Source organism: Lynx rufus, unplaced genomic scaffold, assembly GCF_022079265.1.
Source record: "Lynx rufus isolate CCGP_SWC_20201006 ecotype Redwood Valley unplaced genomic scaffold, mLynRuf1.p SCAF_8, whole genome shotgun sequence".
Lineage (NCBI taxonomy): Eukaryota > Metazoa > Chordata > Mammalia > Carnivora > Felidae > Lynx > Lynx rufus.
In genome coordinates, this window is record NW_025814896.1 from 17,494,912 (window position 1) to 17,516,926 (window position 22,015).

Genomic DNA, 22,015 nt, shown 5'->3' on the forward strand with positions numbered 1-22,015 from the left:
CTTCAATGCCAACAGCATTGCCCCTTCAAATCCCTCTCTGATTCTGCCTTTTCTGTCTCTCTTGTCCAGAATAATCTGCCCCTATCTTAGGGTCATCTGATTGGCAATCATCATTTCATCTGAAATTTTAATTCCCCTTTGCTATGTAAGGTAACATTGTTATGCCCAGAATTCGTGATCCCCAAAGACCACTAGGGAGCTGAGTCCGATGCAAAAGCAAAAGAGCCTTTATTTGAGCTAGCTCGAACTCAATCCCCTACCTGCACCGACGCAGCGGTGAGATACCAGGCAGAGAGAGCGAGTTTCAAAAGCACAAAGGTTTTATAGGGGTCTAGGGGCAGTTGGTGAGGTAATGGCTGTGGCCTCAGCTGATTGGCTGGGGAAGGGTCGGAGTCCTGTTACGCAGGTCGCTGGGTGTGTTTTGATCAGGAAGTTTGAACCGGTGAGCGGGAGGTTACTCAAGGGGAGGAGGCGTGGTCTAGGTGAAGGACACAGAACAAGATGGAGTCGGCCGGCGTAGGCCTGCCCTTTCAACATTTTCACAGGTTCTGGAGACCAGAATATGGCTGCTGTTTTCCTCACCACGGAGTGGATGTGGGCTGTGTAGGCAAACGATTTTCTCTCTCTTCCTCAGTGTTCCTTGCTTTAAAACAGGGATAGCATGGTACCACTTCATTGGGATGCTCAAAGATGCTAAGAGAAGTGCCTGGGACATACTAAGTTCTCAATGAACATTTAGTAATGTTAAACATAAATTGCACTGGGCACACGGACATCTGCTACTGGCTGTCTATTATGAAATTAGCATTATTGAGTCAGGTCCAGTTTTTCTTTTCTTTTCTTTTTTTTTTTTTTTATAACATTTATTCACTTTTTAAGAGATCCAGAGAGACAGTGTGAGTGGGGGGAGGACAGAGAGAGAGAGAGAGAGAGAGAGAGAGAGAGACAGAATCCAAAGCAGGCTCCAGGCTCTGAGCTGTCAGCACAGAGCCTGACACAGGGCTCGAACTCATGAACCCTGAGATCATGACCTGAGCCTAAGTTGGATTTAGGAGCCGACCTGGAGCTCAGTTGGCTTAACCGACTGAGCCACCCAGGCGCCCCCTGTTTTGAAAAACTGTGTACTGAAAACAGACAAAAAAGTTTGACACGGAGCTTTCAATTTCCCATTTTCTCGATGAGAACATTGAGGCCCAGTGAGTTTTCACGACTTGCTCAAAGTCACACGACTAAGAAAGAGCAGAAGTGGGACTGAAACCCAGCACGTGCTTCATGTCACCACAGCTGCCTTGGCTCCGGGCAGCATTTGGGTCCCTGCTGCCATCCTCTCCCTTCACGTAGATGCTGGCGCTGGAAGCTGGCGGGGCCACCTGTCTGCAGGGACAGCTCTGAGCTCTCGGAGCCCCAGGCCCTCAGCTGCCAGTTGCCTGAGCACACTCATGTAATCTTAATGAACAATGTGCAAAGCCATTAAAAACTCAATTAGGGCTTTCTTTTTACTGCCGACGTGAGGAAATGCAATCCTGAGGTGCTCATGTGTAAACACAATAGCCGCCATCTGCTATGGAGAAGCCTTTTGCCTCCAAAAAGGGGATCTGTGTTGCAGACACATCAATAACGGGGTGCGTATCAAGGCATTATTATGCACGAAGGGGAAAAATGCAAAATTTATGGCCAGCCAGAGAGTACTTCCTGGTTTAATTCGACAATTTTCGGTGCTATGTATAATAACTATGAGGAAACTAATGCTGTTTTATGTTCCTTATCACGTCAGTAGATTTTTTTGGGGGGGGGAAGGGAAAAGAATATATTTACAGTCTTCCCTTTCTTGTTTCTGACTGATCTTGGCGTAATGACTGGCTCATTTTTGATCTCCGGGAAACTGACAGCCCTGGGATGATATTAATTAAGCCAACCTGTTGATCAAAGGGGGCCCCCACTGAGCTGCTGGTAGAGGAGGGTTTTCAGTCCTTAACAGTCTCTAAAATGGCAGGCCTGGGCTCAACTCAGATATGGCTTCCTTCCTTTGTGGAGGATGTGGTCAGAGCTCTGTAAGGTGGGCTATGAGGTGTTTTTAGGGCTCTTCCCAAAGACACTATGCTTGCATTGCTGAATATTCTGGCTTCCAGTCCCTGTGCCTTTGCACATGCTGTTCCCTCTCTTTGAAATGCCTTCCCAAATTACCACCAGGCACACATCCACGAAAGGGAAACTAACGGGGAAAGAGAAGAGGCTCATATAGACCTTATGTGGGGATGTAAGCTCTCTGCCTTCTGGGATCTCTTCACACATAATGTGGCTGAGGATATTCCTGGGGAAGGGGTGCTGGGAGAGAAAAAACTGAGCCTTGTGCCATGAGGATGTGAGAATACTCAGGTGTGTCCTGCGGACTGGAGGAAGCCTGTTGGCAGTGATTGACCGCAGGGCTGCTGTGGAGGAGAAAATCCATCCCAAAGGATGATGCCAAAGTGGAATTAAGGGGGTAGTGCTGCTGGGTGAGCCTCACCCTGTTTGTTGGAGGAGCGGGGGGACCATGTAAGTTTGCAGAAGAAGCTATCTCTTGAACCTTACTGACTTTGGAGCTTAAGCGTCTCTTTCGTGGGTCCCCCGAGAGTGTGCCTCAGCCAAGACACTGCAAGGACCTGCCCAATCCTTGAGCTGAGGACCATTCAAGAGAGCTGTGCCAGAAGTGCGGGGAGGCGAGGGGAGGACAAGGGGATTGGCATCATTAATTTAGTCGGCAGTGAGCACGTGCCTTGAGGACTTGGAGAAATACACAGGGGAGGATTGCAAGGAGCTGGGGTTTGTTCAGGTACATGCAGGGCGTAAAGCTGGCCAGATTCCACTACCAGGGTTCATAGTGCACTCACGGGCTGACAAAGTTTCACAGTCTTCACACTCGGGCTCTGCATAGCCCACTACTAGAAGACACCCCAGCTCCCCTCGCTGAGTTCATCACCCTTCTCTCTGCATTGTTACCACGTCTCTGCCCTGCTCCAGAGCTGTCCTTCTAGATACATGAGGCTAGGTTTCCTGGGAAAGAGGGCATCTGGCCTTTTCTGTTCCCATAGAGGAAGGTAGGCTGTGTTTCAAAATGGGGTAGTTACCCAAATGTAGGAAGGGAGTTCAGATATCGGGTGGCCAAACCACAGGGAAAGTTTCTCCAGCTCATCAGTCTGATTAACCTGGAGGAGGTAACCATGCAGGGCTGGTATCTTAGGAGCAGTGTATGACCATGATGTTCATACTGGCCAGCAGCCCTGATGAGTCTCCACTGCTAAGGATGGACCTTCCCTGGTTATAGCCCCAAACCTTTTTCTTTTTTGTCCAAATTGGGAGCCAAATGATATGACCTAGTGTTTTACTTTTTACATCATACTTCCTTACTAATTGATGACAGGGTCCACTAGTGCAAGGAATCTTCTATACTCACATGAGAGCGCTCAGATTCCCCCCAGGATACCTGCCCATTAGACAATGTACGCCGGCTGGCTCCAAATGGGTCTGTCGTCCTGTGTCTCTGGTTCACTGGCTTGGGAATACATATGTGTTCATGTTAATGTAAAATGATGACAAAAAAATGGTCCTCCAAAGATGACCATGTCCTAATCCCTGGAACCTGTGCCTGTGTTAACCTTACTGGGCAAAAGAGATTTGCAGATGTGTTTAAGATACTTAAATGGAGAGATTGTTCTGCATTGTCTGGGTATACCCAGTGTGTGAGAGTTCTTATAAGAGGGAGGCAGGAGCATCAAAATCAGAAACAGGAGAGGTGACAGTGGAGCTTGAGGTTGGAGTGATGTCCTTTGGAGATGAAGGGGCCAGGAGCCAGGGAGTGTAGTCTAAACGTGGGACAAGACAAGGAAACAGATTATCATCTGAAGTTCCTAGAATGAAAGAAGCCTACCTACATCTTGATTTTAGACTTCTGGCCTTCAGAACCATAAAAGAATAAATTTGTGTTCAATTAAGCTATGGAGTTTATGGTAATTAGTTACAGCAGCCATAGGACACTAAACCAGGATCTGAGTCTATTGTCCCCTGGTGCTCCACCTACTTGGCCATTGGGCCTCTGTCCTCATAAGGCTGCCCCTGGTCATGAGTTTAAGATCAGTTGCACTGGGTTCTTCTGTTGCCAAGCTTCTTTCTGGGCTCCTCAGGGACACCACTGTTGCGGCTGTGGGTTCCTCCCCCCCAAAGTGGTGCAGACTCCTTCCCTCCTGCTGGGTCTGCCACCTGCTGATGCTGACTTTTCACCATCCCCTTCTGTCACTTGGACCCCAGAGCAGCACTGCTCATTCCTCCAGTTTCGCCAAGACCTTCATGAGCAGGACTCCATCCTGCTATACCTTACTGGTCTATGTCCCTTCCCTCCTTTGCCAATAGGCTGGGCGGGGTGTGGTGGGGTGGGCAGCCATCATTTTTTTTTTTCTAATATATATTTTTCAATATGCTTGTCTGTTTCTGTGAGCCTTGCACCAAAACACACACCTTTCTGTCTAGTCCAAAGGCTGGGGCATGCATATCAAGTCCTCAAAATAGACATGAGGGGCCAGGGTGGTAGTGGTACCGTGACCTTGACCAGACACACATCCAGCTTACCTTAATGAAGATCCAGGATATTTCTTGCTTTTTTAAGAATTCGTTCTCAGAATCAATTCTTTTTCTTTTCTTTTTTCTTTGTGCCTCTGTTGACACTAGGATACCGCTTTCTGTGATGTCCCTACTTTGTGTGTCATCCTGTCCCCTTAAACAAAGGGACTTGTGGGAAGTAAGGGTTCTATGGGGGTGCCAAAACAATAATGCTAGCTGTGGAAATAAACTTCAAAATTTCAATGCCTTAATAGCCCAATAACAGTTTATTCCTTGTTTTCTTAAAGCCAAAATGAGTGTTTCTAATAGGTGGGTAGCCTTCCTGATGGTCATGGTCATTCAGGGAACCAGGCTTCTTTTACTGTGTTCCATTTCTCGTGGAATCCTCTGAATCCTATGCTTTCAGCTAGCTGGTGGATGGGAGAGACAAGGGAGAGGTGATTCTCACACCTCATTATGCATACAGATCACCTGTGGATCTTGATAAAATGCAGATTTGGATTTAGAAGGCCTGGTGTGGGGCCTGAGATTCTGTATTTTTTTTAATGTTTATTTATTTTTTGATAGCCACAGAGTGCGAGCAGGGGAGGGGCAAAGAGAGAGGGAGCGAGAGGGAGACACAGAATCTGAAGCAGATTCCAGGCTCTGAGCTGTCAGCACAGAGCCCAACACATGAACCATGAGATCATGACCTGAGCTGAAGTTGGACACTTAACCTACTGAGCCACCCAGGTGCCCCAAGATTCTGCATTTCTTACAAACTCGCAGGTGATGGTGATGCTGTGGGTTGACAGACCATCCTTTGAGGGACAAGCTAATGGAGGGTGGGGCAGTGGAAGTAGGGTTGGGGGGAGGGAGGTGGCTTTTACGAACCAAGCCTCCATGTGCCAAGTGGCACACTTCCATACTTGGGCCCCATTGGCTAGAACCCAGTTGTGTGGCCCCACCAATCTCTAAAAAGGAGGCTGGGGGATGCAGTCCAGCTCTGTGCCCAGAACAAAGAGAACAGGTGTGTTAACGAACCAGGAATCTCTCCAAATGGAAGGTAGATAGAAGGCCAAACACTTTCAGCACCTCTGCCTTGTGGGAGGTGGAGCCTCGTCTATCTGCAGTCATGGGGACAGCAGGATAGAGAGAAGCTCTAGGGTCATGGAGGTGTATGTATGTTATGTAGCTCTGCCTCTTCCATGAGCTTGCTCACCACCGGAGCTGGGATGAAGAAGTAGAAGCCTGAGCTGGTGAAAGGGAAATGCTCCCGACTCTTTGTGCTGTGGATTATATGCAGCCTGGTGTGGATTGGCAGGACAGGAGCTGAAAGGCCCACAGGGGCGCTATGGGATTCTTAGTGGAGAGAGCCAGGCACTGCTTGCTTCATAGGCTGCCGTCCCTACACATAGCTGTGCCACAGCTTTGTGGCAGGTGCAGTCTGCTTCATGGGGCTTGTGAGGCATCACTCATCTATCCCTGGGAAACCTTCTGGAACCCTGAGGCATGTAGGTCAACAAATACAGGCATGTATGCTAGCTCAGTCTTCTTTCTGTGCTCAGTTTCCCCCTTGCCATGGTTCTTTCTTTGCTGCCTCAATGGGGAGGTTGTGATAATTAGAGATAATACATCTGCCAAGGGACATCTCTCCACTTACCCTGTGTTAGCACCAGGCCGTAAACAAGGAGACTTGATTCTCTTGGAAACATGGAGGGGTTGGGGAGACGTGGCCTCTGTGCTACTTTCATTGGCTCCTGTCCCAGGAGGCAGGAGTTTTCTGATTGGTGGGATGGTGAAAGTCTGATAGCTCTAGGTTCCTGTTTCTCTTAGTCACCTTGCTTCTCGTTGGCTCATTTTCGGGATAGGCCTACCCATTGACCCTAAGTGGCCGTCTCTCCAGGATAGCTCCAGGCCTAGGGATCTGGGTGGAGTCAGAAGGAGGGAGTCCACGACCATCCACCTGCTTTGTGTGCTCATGCAGAGAAGATAATGCAGAAGCCTGATTTGGCCTCAAGTCCAAGTTACTTTCTCTAATCCAGTTTTGTGAATAATAAAATAGGAATTTTGAACTCTATCTGTCCTGTGTGAAATTTTCTTTTTTGTTTTCTTTTGAGAGAGAGAGAGAGAGAGAGAGAGGATATGAGAGCAAGCGCAAGAGGGGGAAGGGCAGAGAGAGAGGGAGAATTCCAAGTATGCTCTGTGCCATCAGCACAGAGCCCAATGTGGGGCTTGAACTGACAAACGTGAGATCATGACCTGAGCTAAAACCAAGAGCCAGACGCCCAACCGACTGAGCCACCCAGGCATCCCTGTCGCGTGTCTATTTTTAAATTCATGCAGAATCCAAGGAGTATGGGCTTTGAATGCTTGGTACCCTCTAGAATCCCAATGAGCAACAGTGCCCAGTACTTATTAGCTGGCAACTCCAATCTTCTGGGTTTTACAGTGCATGAATAAGGCTGCTTCCTAAAGTGGCTTACCTCAGTTGGGAATAAGCAGTCTTAAGGTTTCATTCTGAATTGAAGATTTTAGTGGTTAAAATGAGATTTCAAAGCAACAATGTTTTTCTAGGTAGGAGTCTTCATCCCAGAATCCCGAGTTGATCTCCTGTATTTTACGATGTAGTTTATTTCATAGCATCATGGGACTTTAAGTCACAGAGTTCAGCCCTAGCAGTTGATGGTGAAATTTCCTTAGACATCTCTTCACTTGTCCAGGCTCTGTTTAGCCACCTGTAGTGGCCAGGAACTATGTCTCCAGGGCCTTTGTTAGAAGGCCCTTTAAATGGAAATTTGCCTCCTGTGGTTTCTTTCATAGATCTGCCTCTCTAGCACCTTTGTCAATTAGCAATTGCCACAGTAATGCTGCCCAGCAAAAGAAGAGGAAACTCAGCGGCAAACAGCAGTGAGCATTTACTCTCACACTCATGGGTCTGAGCATTGTTTGTGGACTGGCAGATCTGGGTTGGGGTATTGACTGTGTGGCTGTGCTTCTAGCTGCGGTGTGGGGATGGCTTGGTTCTTCAGTGCTGGCTGAGCTCGGTTCTTGACCCCACATGTCAGTTCTTAATCCTCAGCTGAAAGAGGCAGCAGCTAGCTGAGGCAGTCTTCTCCTGAAAGACGGTGATCGTGCAAGAGGGCGAGCATAGCTAGGCATATGCACACTTCAAACCTCTGCCTGATTCAGTGTGTTGACATCTTGTTGACCAAAGCAGGTGCAGCCCAAAGTCAAGGGTGGGGATATGGCCTCTGCCTCTTCTGGGAGGCCCGGGACATGAATCCAGGGTGGGTTGAAGAACTATAGAAACAACCATTTAATCTGTCAAAGCAACTCCAAAGACGCTCCCTTCCTTTCTGTGGGCAGTCATCCTGCCTAATGCTTGAAAACAGTAGTCATGTCTTCTGCACAGAGTGAGAGTGTAAATGTGGAGTTGGAGAGAATCTGGGTCTTCTCCATCCTTCCCTGTCTGAGGGCCTGGGGCAAGTCATTCAGCCTTTAAATAGAATGAAAATCCTCTACTTCCCAGGCTCATTCTGAAAATTAAATTGAATAACATATTAAAAAGACACCAGGCATCACATTGGTACTCCTGAAGTGCTTAGGAATTATTACTTACCCTCTATTCCAGGCCGGACATCTTCTAGTTGTCTCTCACTTTCTTTGGGGTCTTCCTTGCTTAACTGAATATATTCTATGTTTTATATGTCCTTCTGGGATACTTAGAATCATTCCTCATGCTGAATGCAGTGTGAAGGGGTAGTTGTCAGTTATTCCTTGAACTGCATGCAAGGGTCCAAGCAGAATATGTTGGGAGGACACTTCTTACATTGGAGATGTTTTGCATCCATCGAGACAGCCTGAGCTTGCATGAGGTTGCATTTCACATTTTGCACTTAGAGTTTGCACAGGTAGCTATGTTCCTGGGGTTTTGTTCCATGTTTCCTTTGTGACCTGCTGCATGTGATGTTTCTTCTGTAAATTTATATAGACTGTCTACTTTGTAGTAATATTCATATGTGTTGCCATCTCTCGCTTTAAAAAAATGTTTTTTGAGAGAGAGAGTGAGAGCGGCGAGCATGCATGCATGTGCAGGGGAGGAGCACAGAGAAAGGGAGAGGTAGAATCCCAAGCAGGCTCCATGCTGTCTGTGCATAACCTGATGCAAGGCTCAGTCTCACAAACCCTGAGATTGTGATGCGAAACCAAGAGTTGGACACTCGACCAGCTGAGCCATGAGGTGCCCCCATGTTGCCATCTCTTAATTTTTAAACTGCCTTGTTCAGTAGGTTTTCTAAGTTCCCAGTTACGGAAGATGATACTCAGGTTGAAAGATAGGATGTGGCTTCCTCAGGATCAATCAGAAGCTCCTAGAGTGACTTGATTTCTGGCCATTAGGTTTGTGGGTATGACTGATTATCAGAAGGATTTTCTTTTTCTCTCTTTGTCTCTACTTCCCACCCCCTTTGTGGGTCTCCAGGATCCTTCATGATGGTGAACAGCTCTGGGAGGGCCTCTGGCCAGAAGGCCCACCTTCTCCTGCCGACCCTGAAGGAGAATGACACCCACTGTATCGATTTCCATTACTACTTCTCCAGCCGTGATAGGTCCAGCCCAGGAGCCTTGAATGTCTATGTGAAGGTGAACGGCGGCCCCCAGGGGAACCCTGTCTGGAACGTGTCTGGGGTCGTCACCGAGGGCTGGGTGAAGGCAGAGCTTGCCATCAGCACCTTCTGGCCACATTTCTACCAGGTATGGCATTTCATGGTTTGAGTTTTTAAAAAGTAATCGTATATATCTCTTGCCCAACTAGAGTTGTTACGCCAAGAAAGGACTTACTTTACTCATTTGTGCAACTTGTATTTACTGAGCCTCTTCTAGCAAGACCCTGCAGGTGCAGAGGCGATCCAGCACGGCCCCTGCCTCCCTGGAAATCATGCTCAGGAAGAGGAGACTAATACATAAATAAGCAGTTACTGTAGTGTGGAACACAGTGGGCTCTCCGGGATGCTGAGGGAACAGAGACAGTGAAGCCTTTTATAAAGTAACTGCTTAAAGAGACCTGATGCAGGACATTCTGTTATTATCCCTATTTTATGGATGAAAAAATTGAGGTTCCGAGAGATGAGATAACTAGTCAAAAGATCACCCCTGAGGAATAGAGCATCTGGGGGAAAAGCAATTAGGAAGGCTTTCAGGCGGAGGTGGCAGCTAGGCTAAGTCTTGAAGGATGAATCAATAATTACTGAAAAAGGAAGGGAAAGGCATTTGAGTTGTCAGGGATGGTGCATGCCAGGGGCTGGAGGAGCGAGTGAGAGAGTTTTGCAGAGTTTGGAAACTCTCCCTCGTTTCAGAGTAGGTCACAAAGGAAATACACAGGGAGCTAAGCTTGCAGAGGAGAGTTGGTCGTGGATGGCTTTGAATGCCAGGCCAAGGAGATTAAGTGTAATCTCTAGAGCAGTGCCACTCAAACTGTTGCAAGAGACCTTTTTTTTCTTCTCAATTCACTGTGGCCCAGTGCTTTCATGACTAGTAAAAATGTCACAGCAGTGCCACAGTGCTGCAATAGTTTCTAAACACCTCTCCCACTTGCCCTATTTACCTCAGTGTGGGCCGAGAATGCATGGGGCGTAGGCTGGCGTCAGTCTGCAGAGCGTGCCTGGGGGAGCACCGCTCTGGGTCCGCTTGGCCTGGGACTCTCGAAAGCTTTTCTTTTTTTAAAACAACTGTATGAATTTAGGTACAATTTACATATCCTAGAATTTACCCACTGAAGTGTGCAATCCAGTGATTTTTAGTAAATCTAAGTTGTGCAGTCATCACCATAAACCAGTTTTAGAACATTTTCATCACCCCCGTAAATCCCTTCTGCCTATTTGCAGTTATCCCCATGCCTACTCTTGAAAGGTTTTAAGTAAGAAAGTGACATAGTCAAATCAGCATTTTGGAGAAATTTCCGTAGAGTCTGAAGCAGAAAATGGACCCGAGGCTGGCAAGGTTAGTGGCTGGGAGCTCCTCAGGCATCCTTCAGTTCAACATCTATGGTATGTAGTCCCTTCAGATAGACTGTGCAGGCAGCCGCAAACAATATGGAAATGAGTGGAAGGATGTAGCTGTGTTCCAGTAAAACTTTATGTCTAAAAACAAGTGGTGGGCCAGATTGGACCTCCAGGCCATGGTTTGCTGAACCTTGATGTAGGTGATAAAGCTGAGGTTTAGAGATGGATACTGAAGTCCAAGGGCACACAGCAGATCATTGGAAAAGTCGGGGCCTGAATCTTGATGCCCGGGCCCAAGACTACCCCCTGTATAACTGAGTATAAAGTAAGTGTGTCTGTAAGTCCACGGATACCCCCAGTGAGGCCTTAGGACTCCAACTGGAAAACCTCTACGTAGGGCCTGATGTTAAATGGATTATAGGGTAGGGCCACAGATGCAAGTATAATGAGCAGGAAAAGTGACCCAGGTGAGGACAGTGACACTCTTGGCGATGCTCTTCGATGGGGTATAGAGAGGGAAAAGGACATTTCTTGGATACCCTCTTTGTCCCAGCCCTGTGGTAAGCATATTGCCTCTAATTTATCTGTGTAGTAACTCCCTGTGTTGGGAAGGAGCAAGACTTGTGTTCTAGAGTAGGGCATATTATTGGTAAACTGAGGTTCCTATAATCCTGCGTAGTAGGTCCTCTGGCTCCAAGCTCAGTTTCTTGCTTTTGGGGAAAAAAGCCCATTATGAGAATCTTCCATTCCCTAGCTGTGTAATGTTGGATGTATCCTGTCATCATTCCGAGTCACTTGCTTTCATTTGTAAACTGGAGAGGGAAATCGGTACAATGGAGGGTTCTTCTGTGCATTGAATGAGATTGCATCTATATAAAATGACATGTCAGGCTTGCAGTAGCCCTCGGTAATTATTGGAGGGAAGGGGGAGGAACAGAGGGGAGAACAGAAAAAGAGGAAGGGGGAACGATTTCTTCTTTGAAGAAATGGCCACTGTGGTTGAGTTCTGCTCTGTAAGCTCTGTACCATCCCTGTGATAGGCAGCTTCATCTGGGAGAATTTTCTCATTTCCAACTTGTCGGCTACTACAGCATCATTATGTTACATTATATCCTCTGCTGTGAGCTTTGTGGTGAGGCGGCCAGTAATGCACCAAAAGCAACAGTTTAGAACAGACACGTCTCCCCCACCACCTCAGACATGCATGTGCGTGCATGTGCGTGTACACACACACACACACACATATACACACACACAACCACTAATAGTCCCATGGCCACACACACACAGGGGCACACACAGGTGCACATACACCTGCATGCTCCCAGATTCAGCACCCACACATACATCCAGGGGAGAGAAGGGGAGATCTATCAAGAGATTCAAAGATACTTGCAAAGCAGATTTTAAAATTCATCGGACCCTAAGCTCCCGTCCTGCATGTATGATTCTGTGGACTAAATACAATTTTAGTTTTTAGCAGTGCTGGGACTCAGATCCTGATGGCTTGTGTATTCATTTATTAAAGTCATATTTCATAGTTGCAAAATTGACTTTTAGCTCTGTAATAAACACAGAAATTTCATCTTTCCTATTAGTGGGCTCTGTGGCACCAGGGTTTCAGCAGGGCCCGGGGTGAACTCCCCCCTGCCTTCTAGCCCCACACCTGCCTCCTCTCAGGAGCTGGGGCTTATTAAAACTGCCTAAGCTACACTTTAAATCTCTGCCCCTTTGCAGGAGGTATTAACTCTATTTTATGTTTTTAATGATTCTAAACTGTTCTATCCCAAGATTTAAAAAAAATGAGAACTTTTTATCAATTACCTGCTCACTGTGTTTTCTATCACCAGCCTAGGTGAAGTGGTCTTATTCATTGCTTATAATTGCTATGTAGACTTGTGAAATCTAGGACCTGCCTGGCTTGGATTCAACTGGACTTGAAGTCCAGTCTCTTTCTCAGGGATCTGTCACTCTCTAGGATTAGCAACTTCACGCACAGTTCAAGGGGGTGCGTCTCACAGAGGGGGCTGCTTTCACCCACCATTCACACTCTACCCCATCTCCTCTATCCCACCTCCCCTTCTCTGCTGGGCAGCAGATCCTACTCCTCATCTTAGCCAGGCCTCCTGGGGCTGGTGTGGGCGAGAGGCCCTCTTGATTTTGCCCTAAAGAATCCCTCTCCATGAAGATATATGTGGTCTTCTTCCTGTGAGGGGAGCTGGTAGCCAACATTTTTCTCTCTCATCTTTGGATAAAATGTTTGCAGCCCCTTGAAACTCTTGCTATGCAGATTCTGTGCTCAAGGACCACCAAAAGGGAGGATAAAATGCCAGCTCCCTTAAACCATGTCCTGACATCTCCTTCCCCTCTCCTAACATGCACACAACCTGCTTTTTGGAGAGGTTGAGGATGATTCATCTCTGAGCCTCTCCTGGGAGATGATTTCCTGGCTTTTCCACAGCTCATGCATGAGAGAGATGTTTATGCCTTTCCATATAAGCCCCAGGAGGTCTTTAAGGTTTTTAGGGGCTGGGGCATGTGTAGTTGACCTTAGGTCCACATAGTGGCCTTAAGATTGAAGAATGTTCTGCAGAGAAGGTGGGTTTCCCGGCCTGAGCCTTGGGTTGCATCTCTGCCCCTCGGGGTCCCTGCTCCCTTACACTGACATGGAGTATTGCTAGGTGTTGGTAAGCCTCCTTCTGCCTGTCTTCCACCCCACTCTCCCTGCCTGCTATAAACAGACAGCACTAAAGTAGCCTCTACAATTCTTTACTCACCTTAGTGCCAGCCTCATCGAGAGTATTCAGGGGACCTGCCTCAGCAGTTGAGTCCTGGTAGGCCTTGGAGGGTTCAACATGGACCTTCTTATCTTTCCTTTCCCTTCCAGCACTATTTCTGACATATCCAGTCTCGTATCTGTGTTGTTGACTCTTTAATCCCCAGACACCAAAGGTGTCTATCTCATGACAGCTTGCATGATTTTTATTAAAAAAAAAAAAATTGTGATTCTGGAATGGCATGCTAAAGACGCATACTCTGGGCTCCTTCATGTTTGTGAGCATTTTCCTCTGAATGATCTGGCAGTGACAGAGAGAGGACTTTCCCCAGTTCTTTCTTGGGAAGCGCTTTATTCTCAGCTGTATCCAGAGTCTGCCCTTTGGTATAAATACACTATGGACCTAGTTCTAATGTCTTGTGAGTCTGGAGCCTTTATCAATGAGTTGCTGGGCTGCCATGGTCCTTTTCTCTATGCTTCTGTGCTTTCTCCCGACCACCTTCCCTAACTCCCTTGGTTCCTGAAGCCACATGTGCCTCTATTTCCATGTAACTCCACATGGACCCAAAGTCCAGCTTCCACCATATTTTGCCAGTCATGACTTACACCAAAGAGTCTGTTGAGAGAATGAACTTCAGTGGAAACTTGGGGTCGTGGCTACAGGGGACAGTCACATCAGGGAGTCTATTAGCTTCCTCCTCTCCCCAAACCTGCCACCATTCCCTCACATTCCCTCTTTTCTTTCCATCCCTGTCTCAAGAGTAAGAACAACAATAGTAACATTTACCAATATCTTACCATGTATGTTGCAAGCAATTTATAATTATTAACTCATTTAATGGAAAACGAGAACATTCTTTCCCTTGTTTATTATGGAATATTTTTCTTCTATTTTTGAGAAGCCCAAATCTTACCTTTACAAAAAAACCCAAATCTCATGCTTTACAAAAAAAAATTCTCAAGAATTCTGATGAATGAAAGATTCTCTCTTTCATTATAGAATTCTTATTTCTGCAGAAGAAGGGAGAGATAACACTGAACTAATATATGTTTCACTATCACACACCCATTCTCCCATGACTTGTATTCATTGTATTCATTCATGGAACATGTGTTAATAATTAGGATAGCCCAAGGTCACATGCTTAGTAAGTGGTGTAGCCAAAACTGCAACCCAGGCATTCTGATCGAGAGCTCAAGCATTACACTGTCTTCTTTCTTAAGATAAAGATGGGACACTATCTATTGAATTTGGCAACTATGAGGTTATTGGTATTTGCCATGAGAGCAGTTCTGGGGAAAGTGTTGGGGGAAAAAGTCCAGATTATAGTGGGAGGGGGGAGTTTTGCAGTGGGAAGTAAGGAAGTGTTGAGAGTGAGTGTTGATGAAACTACTGAGAATCCCAAATGTGATAGTAACACAGCTGGACTGTGCTAAAGCAGATTCTGCTGCCAGAGGGTAGCTTTTAAAGAATATGAGAAGCCCGAGCATTTATACCTATGGTTGAAGCTGATGGGAGATAAAGACCATTGGAATTAGGGAGGTCAAGGGCATTAATCACAGTGTCCACATAGTCACATCTTCTAGGTGAAGTTAGTGGGTGACAAGGACAGCTGTTAACTGGGTTGTAAAATTTCCACTGAAATACACAGTTTGGGTGAGAGTCAGAATGGAGAATTCAAAGAACTTGTTGCCCTTGAATTCCCGGATACCAACAGTTGTGTATGGGGCTTATCTTCAAGAGGTATTATTAAGAAATTGAGATTGAGGAGAGAGACCAACCAAGAAACAGACTCTTAAGTGCAGAGAGCAAACTAATGGTGACCAGAGGGCAGGTGGGTGGGGGGAGGGGAGAAATAGGGGCTGAGGATTAGGGAGTGCACTTGTGATGAACACCAGGTATTGTGTGGAAGTGCTGAATTGCTATATTGGACACCTGAAACTGTATGTTAACTGTATTGGAATTAAAATTTTTAAAAACTCAGATGGAATATATTCCTGGGGGATGTAGAATCAAATCAGGGTAAACCCTCCTTGGTTTATGGTAGCTTCTAAGGTAAGCTCCTGTCACAGTTCATAAGAAAGTTTGGGATATTAGGAAGTAATTCTTCTCTGTGTTTCACTTGAAACAACAATGAAAAAGGTGCAGATTGGGGTTTCAAGCCATGTTTGGGTGGTTTTTCTGCATTCAAGCGTTATTTATGAAATCCGTTAAAAACGTTCCGTGTGGCTGATTCTTCTTTGGCTGGCCATTAGAATGTGGCCTTTTTACCTTGTTTTGGAAATCCAAGGCAATTGGCAGGGTAGCGTGCTAGAGTAATGTAGTGCCTCTTTGAGAGGCTCTCATGGGAAGCTGAGAGAGAAGGTTTGGGGGCTGGGCGGCTGCCTATAACGCCTACAACCACTTCTGCAAAATTGACTCTCCCCCATGTGTGTTGCAGGTGATATTTGAATCCGTCTCTTTGAAGGGTCATCCTGGCTACATCGCTGTGGACGAGGTCCGGGTCCTTGCTCATCCATGCAGTAAGTCTGTTCCCTCCTCCTCACAGCCTTGCTCCATGCCGGACTGGGGAGCTTGGAGGCTGTAGTCCCCCCACCGCCATTCATTCAGCTCACAACCATTTCTCACCCTCCTTTTTAATCCTTCAGAAATGCTTACATACTCAATGCAATCAGTCCTGAATAAATTCGTCATCTTGCTGGCCTGTTCAACAGGCAGTACCTACAGGAAATTTGCAGAGAGTAGCAAAACATCTTCGTTTGAATCTCTCCCCGTCATTAAGGGAGTCTAAAGTCCTGATTGTTTATTAGTGGGATTCAGACCACTGAAGTGGAAGAATTAGAAGGCTTTGGATGGAATCTTGTGCAATTGTCTTAAAAAAAAAAAAAAAACACCAAAACACTGGGCAAATTAGCCACTGCTCACTCACAGGGAAAAGTACCCCAAAGCTATTAATTCTTTAAAAGTAATTTTAGATACACTCATCAGCTCTGTGTAGACGTAGGGAGAGATTTCTCATGTGGTTAGTACTTCTGGTACAGTATCAGGAGTCCTCAAAGGCATACTGCTCCTTCCGTGCCCATCCACTTTCCCCTTGAAGCTCCTTTTGTTGTATTTAGGCTGAGATTTCTGGATGTGTTTGTGCAAAGAACTGTGGTTCCCAGTTTTGCAAAATCCCAGAGGCAGTTGGTGGCATCATATCTGGTGACATTTGGCTGGGGGGGGACTGTAATCAGAGGGATACACATGGGGATTAGGGCACCTCCGAGGAGGGCTAGCTGGGGTAGCAGCCATTCTGCATGTTGGAGATTCCCATTAATTTATTGGCGGCTGTCTGGTTCCAGGTATCTCCTGGAGGGCCCTCTCTACTCCCTCCTTGCACCATTGGTTGTGGTGCAGTTTGCTCTTTTCTCCACAAGTGTCTTTGCCCCTGGTTGTTACAGGGCCTTTCAATCCTTTCATTTTGGGGCTGTTTTCAGTTCAGCCCCATCCATGTTGCTTTAATTGAAATGACACTTTCCACTTCTGCAATGAATTGTTAGCACCTTGAACATCACTTCCTTCCCCAGCACTAGAATGCCATTGTTGGACTCATTGCTTAGAGCCCCTTCTTTGGAAGAATTTGGGACAAGTTACAAAGGGTTTTGGCAAGACAGTCTTTGGGATAATTGTATTTTGTGTCTGTGCAAGAGAGCCCCTCTTCCCCTAAATCAGCCAGCCTCTCAGTGCTGAGATCCTACTGGGTTATTCATTGCTCTGGTGTAAACTTCCTATCCTTTGGGTTACTTCCTGGGTCTTTGGGATTTCAGTCATGCCTGCTGATCCAGACCTCACATGAAGAAGTCCCCCCAGCCACACAGTGTTTATATAGTAGATACGCAGTTAATCCCCTCACCTGGATTAAGCCTTCCCCTCCCTGGCCTTCTGGGAATCAGCTGCCCATTAAAGAATGATCTTTGACCTCAGACTGGACAGCTGTGTTGGGAGATGCCTGCCCTCCCTGCAGTCTACTTAATGCCACACACCCAGCTCTGCACAGCTTTCCCAGTTTTGAGGTAGTCTGTCTGCGAGACCACATTAGTTTCCCCAAGCCCTGTGCACATCCCATCATCGTCGGGGACCCTCACCTCTGCTGCAGCCTGCCACACCCCTGCTTCTTACTCAGTGCTTGATGTTTGCACTCTGTCTTTCTTTGGCTCTTCCCAGGAGAATCCAGTCTGGCTTTCTCATAAGGGATCCCAGATCTCTCCACTCGAACTGGAGTTTTCCCCTCTGCTGTCACCCCACCTGATACCTGTCCCTTGTTCCAGTCTTAGCTCTGCCCATTGATTCCAAGCGCTGTCCATGGTCTGCTATGAAAGCCAAATGCTCCCTTCTCTCTGAGAAATCTCTATGGGAGAGGGTTCTCTGGAGGGTGTTTGATGCTCCCCACCCTAAAGTCTCATGCCCCCCCCTTGGAATTCTCCCCCTCCTTGGGGATGCTCCTGAATTTAGGATTCTCCTGACAGCCTCGTATTCCTCCTGCTGAGGAATGTGGATTGCGTGGTTATGGAATTGCTGAGAGCCAGTTACCCAGCAAATGGGCCATGGGATATAACTCAGAAAGACGTGACTCTGGCTGTGTTCCTTTGTAATGTGAGTGCAACACGGAATTCAGCCTTGATGCTTAGGCACCTTAAGCTTAAACTTCCCAGAAGTCAAAATGTGAGGACACTGCAATAGTGTCTGGAATTGGAAAAATTCCACTTAATTATATGTACAAATACTGGCAGTGCATATAGTCCCTCAGGGGTCTATCCATAGCTTCTGAGTTGTGTGGAGGTGAACGGTACCTCGCAAAAGCCCCTGGTTGAGTTCTCTGCTCAGTCTGTGTCTACTCCAGCTTCATACTTCCTTTCAGTAAGTAAATTATTTGTGCATTAGCTATGTGTCAGGAATTTGTGCTGGACACAGGGGATACTTAAATGATCAAGTTGGTTAGATCCTTGTCTCCGTGGTGTTAACTTAGCAGACTTGCATAGGGAGGAAAGCTACTAAATAAGTAATCTTAAATAGTAATGAATATAATTTCAGATAGTGATAGTGCTGGGAATATAATAAATGTGAGTGGCTGGCATGAGGGGGGAGTCCTTAGAGTCTAAGGGGCAGGGGAGGTGTCTATGCACATGTGGTCTGAGCTGAGACGGGAGTCCCCTGTGTAGTGATCTAGGGAGGGGGGCATGCCAGGCATTGGAAACAGTAAGTGCACATGTCCTGCACTGGGAATCCGCAGGTGCTGCCAGAACACCGAGAGTGTAGGGAGCGTAGATGTGGATGAAAGTGGGAGGGAGGCTGAGGCCTGACCACTCAAGCCCCTGAGAGTCCTGATGAGGTTAGGTTTTAATCTAAGAGCAAAAAGGAGCCAGTGGAGGGATTTATCCTAGGGATTGATTTGATCTAAGTGTTACAAGATCACTTTGGCTGCTCTGCGGAGAACAAGTTGAAGGGGAATAGAGAAGTGAGGAGACCTATCAGGGGGAAAGTTCTGGAATCACGGAAGACGTGGTAATGGCCCGGACCAGGCTGGTGGAGAGATGTCCATTCATCATGCAGCATATGCTTCCTGAGTGTACACTCCAGGACAGGCACTGCGCTGGGTGGATGGGAGTAACTCTCTGCCCTCATTCATTCTCTGCCCTTCCACTGGGACTGAAAACAACTGGAAATGAAATCGGCAATTACGTGATCTACAACAGAGTGTAAATTAGTTTGCTAAGGCTCCCATGCAAAACCCCACAGTCTAGGGGGGCTTAAAAAGCAGAAATTTATTTGCCCGCAGTTCTAAGATGGAGATGGCAGGGTTGGTTACTCCTGAGGCCTCTCTCCTTTGCTAACTGTGTTCTCACATGGACTTTCCTTTGTGCACACATGCTCGTGATACATCTCAGTGTGTCCAGATTTTCTCTGCTTATCAGGACACTGGATAGATTAGATTAAGGTCTGCCCTAGAAGCCCCATCTCCAAATACGGTCACAGTCTGAGGTGTTGAGCAGTAGGGCTTCAACATAAGAATTTGAGGGAGGAGGGGCGCCTGGGTGGCTCAGTTGAGCATCTGGCTTCTGATTTCAGCTCAGGTCATCATCTCATGCTTTATGAGTTCGAGCCCCATTACCTGTGCTGTTAGTGCAGACCTTACTTGGGATTCTCTCTCTCCCTGTTTCTCTGCCCCTCTCCAGCTCATGTGCGTGTTCTCTCATTCGTTCTCTCTCTCAAAATAAATAAATAAAGAATTTGGGAGACGGAGGAGACACAATTTAGCCCATAACAGATGGTCACCAGTGCTGTGAAGAAACAGGGAGAGAGGTGGACGGATCAGAGATAACATTTAGGAGGTAGAGTCAGCTGGTCCCATTTGATAGATTAGTTCGGGAGGCAGAGGCATCAGAAATGGTGCACTCCTGGATTTCCAGCTTACACAACTGGCTGGTGCAGGCTAGACTGGTGTAGGTCTATCAAAGGTGGAGCCTGAGTGATGCCTTCCAGCGTTCCCACCATGCATGCATCCCATGCGTCCTCATGGGATCATGAGTCACGCAGACTGCTAGAGGCTTCTGAACTGTCCTTTGGGTTGACAGTGCTTCTTTCCCTCTGAAGCTTTCATATTAATGCATTTATGACTTTGCTTACGGTTGTTAAAAATTTAACTATATGGAGAAATATACATTCTCCCCAGGCCTTGTCATTCTCCACTTCTGTCCTCCAAAACATTTTTTCTATTAACATCAGGTCAGTGCTTATCAATAGGCGATTCCATGAAATATTCCAAAAGTTCCAAGGGGTTAGTGCCTGATTTGCAATTGTAGTCTCGATCGATCTGAGCTGAAGTTATGACTTTGAATGATTGCCTCGCAGCTTCCAAAACAGTGACCGACACAGAGGTGTAATACTCAAAGGAAATTATTTTCTCTTAGAAACTGAAACCTCTCGTCTATATTTTATAGCCCATTTAACATTTTTGTGTTATTATAAAAGTGTTTTAGCCATAGTCCCCCTCTGCTGTCATTTCTCAGTGTTAGCCCTTAGCAGGGTGGCCACCGCAGTGGCAACCACATATAATAAATGTCAGCACAATTTTCCACCGGGTTTCTAAGTTTCTAGCTCCCAAGATGACTTTTGGAATTTTTTAGACTTTTTTTTCCTTCTCATCACAACCTTCTGGGGCCATGTCACTGAGCCCGTGGAGTGTCTGTACCACATTTCTAATGTGTGTACTGCTCTTTCTCCTCAATTGCGTGGCTTCCTACTGAGGACCGTCAGGCTTAAAGAGCGAGAGAAAGGGCACAATAATATGTCTTTGGATGTTGCACTGACATCTGCAGGAGTTTAAATGTCACCAGCATCAAGGCATTTTGCCCCAAATGCATAGCTAGTTTTCTTTTAACCCCATTCAGCAGGATTCCACTTTGGGGTTGCTGGGTCTCAGTGGGGAGTGAGGGTGGAGTGTTTAAAACCACAAGCTGGAGGCCGACCTGGGCCCCAAGGACAAATGTGTTTGGTAAGTTGAAGCTGGCAGGATAAATTCTTTCTCAGAGCTGTAGATGGTGGGGGGGATAACAGTTGAGAGAGCATAGGCCTCAGAAGTGGACTGTGGTCAGGGGAGAGGGGGTGGAGAAGAGGGGTCAGAGAGGCCAGGAGCTCAGAGAAGTGGCCTGAACAGGTCCCCAACATGAGGAGGATCCTCAGAGAGAGACTTTTGTTGTGAGGTGGGGATGAGGCCCGGGCTCAAAGAGCAGACACCAGAGTAAGGGCATGTAGAGAGAGCGCTAAGCAGGGAGGAAGGTGTTCTCGATAAGCTCCTGTGTCAGGAACCTTGATCGGCGACTAGCAGTCATGTGATCTGCAGCATGCTGCCTGCATTCATGGGGCCAGACAAAGGCAGAACCAGCCAGTGGGAATGATTCTGGATGACTTAGCTGGAGCCTTATAACAGAGACCACACCCAGAGGAGCAGGCCTGCAGATGTGTTTTGTTAGGTCTGCAGGGTGTTTGAATGGAGTTCATATATATATGTATATTCATATATATATAGATATTCATATATATATTCATATATATATTCATATATATAGATATTAATATATATAGATATTCATATATATGTATATTCATATATATACATATATATGAATTCCTAATATATTAGATTATATATATATTAGAGCATATATATATATATATGTATATATATATATGTTTTAGAGAGAGCACAAGCTAGGGAGAAGGGGGGAGAGAGAGAGAGAGAGAGAGAGAGAGAGAGAGAGAGAGAGAGACTATATATCTCAAGCAGGCTCCATGCTGAGTGTGGGTTGCCTTGCCATGGGGATTGATCTCACAACTGTGAGATCATGACCTGAGCTGAAATCAAGGGTCGGATGCTTAACTGACTGGGCCACCCAGGTGCCCCCAAAATTCAGTCAAGATTTTAGAATGAGAGATGTCACAGAAAACCTGGATTTCTTACTTGGGTTGAAAAACTGGACACTTGGCTGCTGTCAGCCAAGTACTCTGGAATGGCCTTCATCTGCTGGATGTAAGTAACAGCTGCTTCCTTTTAAGGGGTCGTGGAGCTTTATCCATTTTCCTTAGTCCCCTCCACTCCTTATTGCCTCCTTAGTGCTGAGGCTG

The 22,015-nt window shown here is 46.6% G+C and overlaps 1 protein-coding gene across 1 annotated transcript in view; it reads left to right on the forward strand.

Moving 5' to 3' along the window:
* PTPRT (protein tyrosine phosphatase receptor type T) overlaps positions 1-22,015 on the forward strand; it is a 787,404-nt gene that overhangs the window by 73,417 nt on the left and 691,972 nt on the right. Inside the window, exons 3-4 of the mRNA XM_047069145.1 lie at positions 9,056-9,327; positions 15,792-15,873. Coding sequence (XP_046925101.1) covers positions 9,056-9,327; positions 15,792-15,873 — 354 coding nt within the window. The remainder of the gene's footprint in view (positions 1-9,055; positions 9,328-15,791; positions 15,874-22,015) is intronic.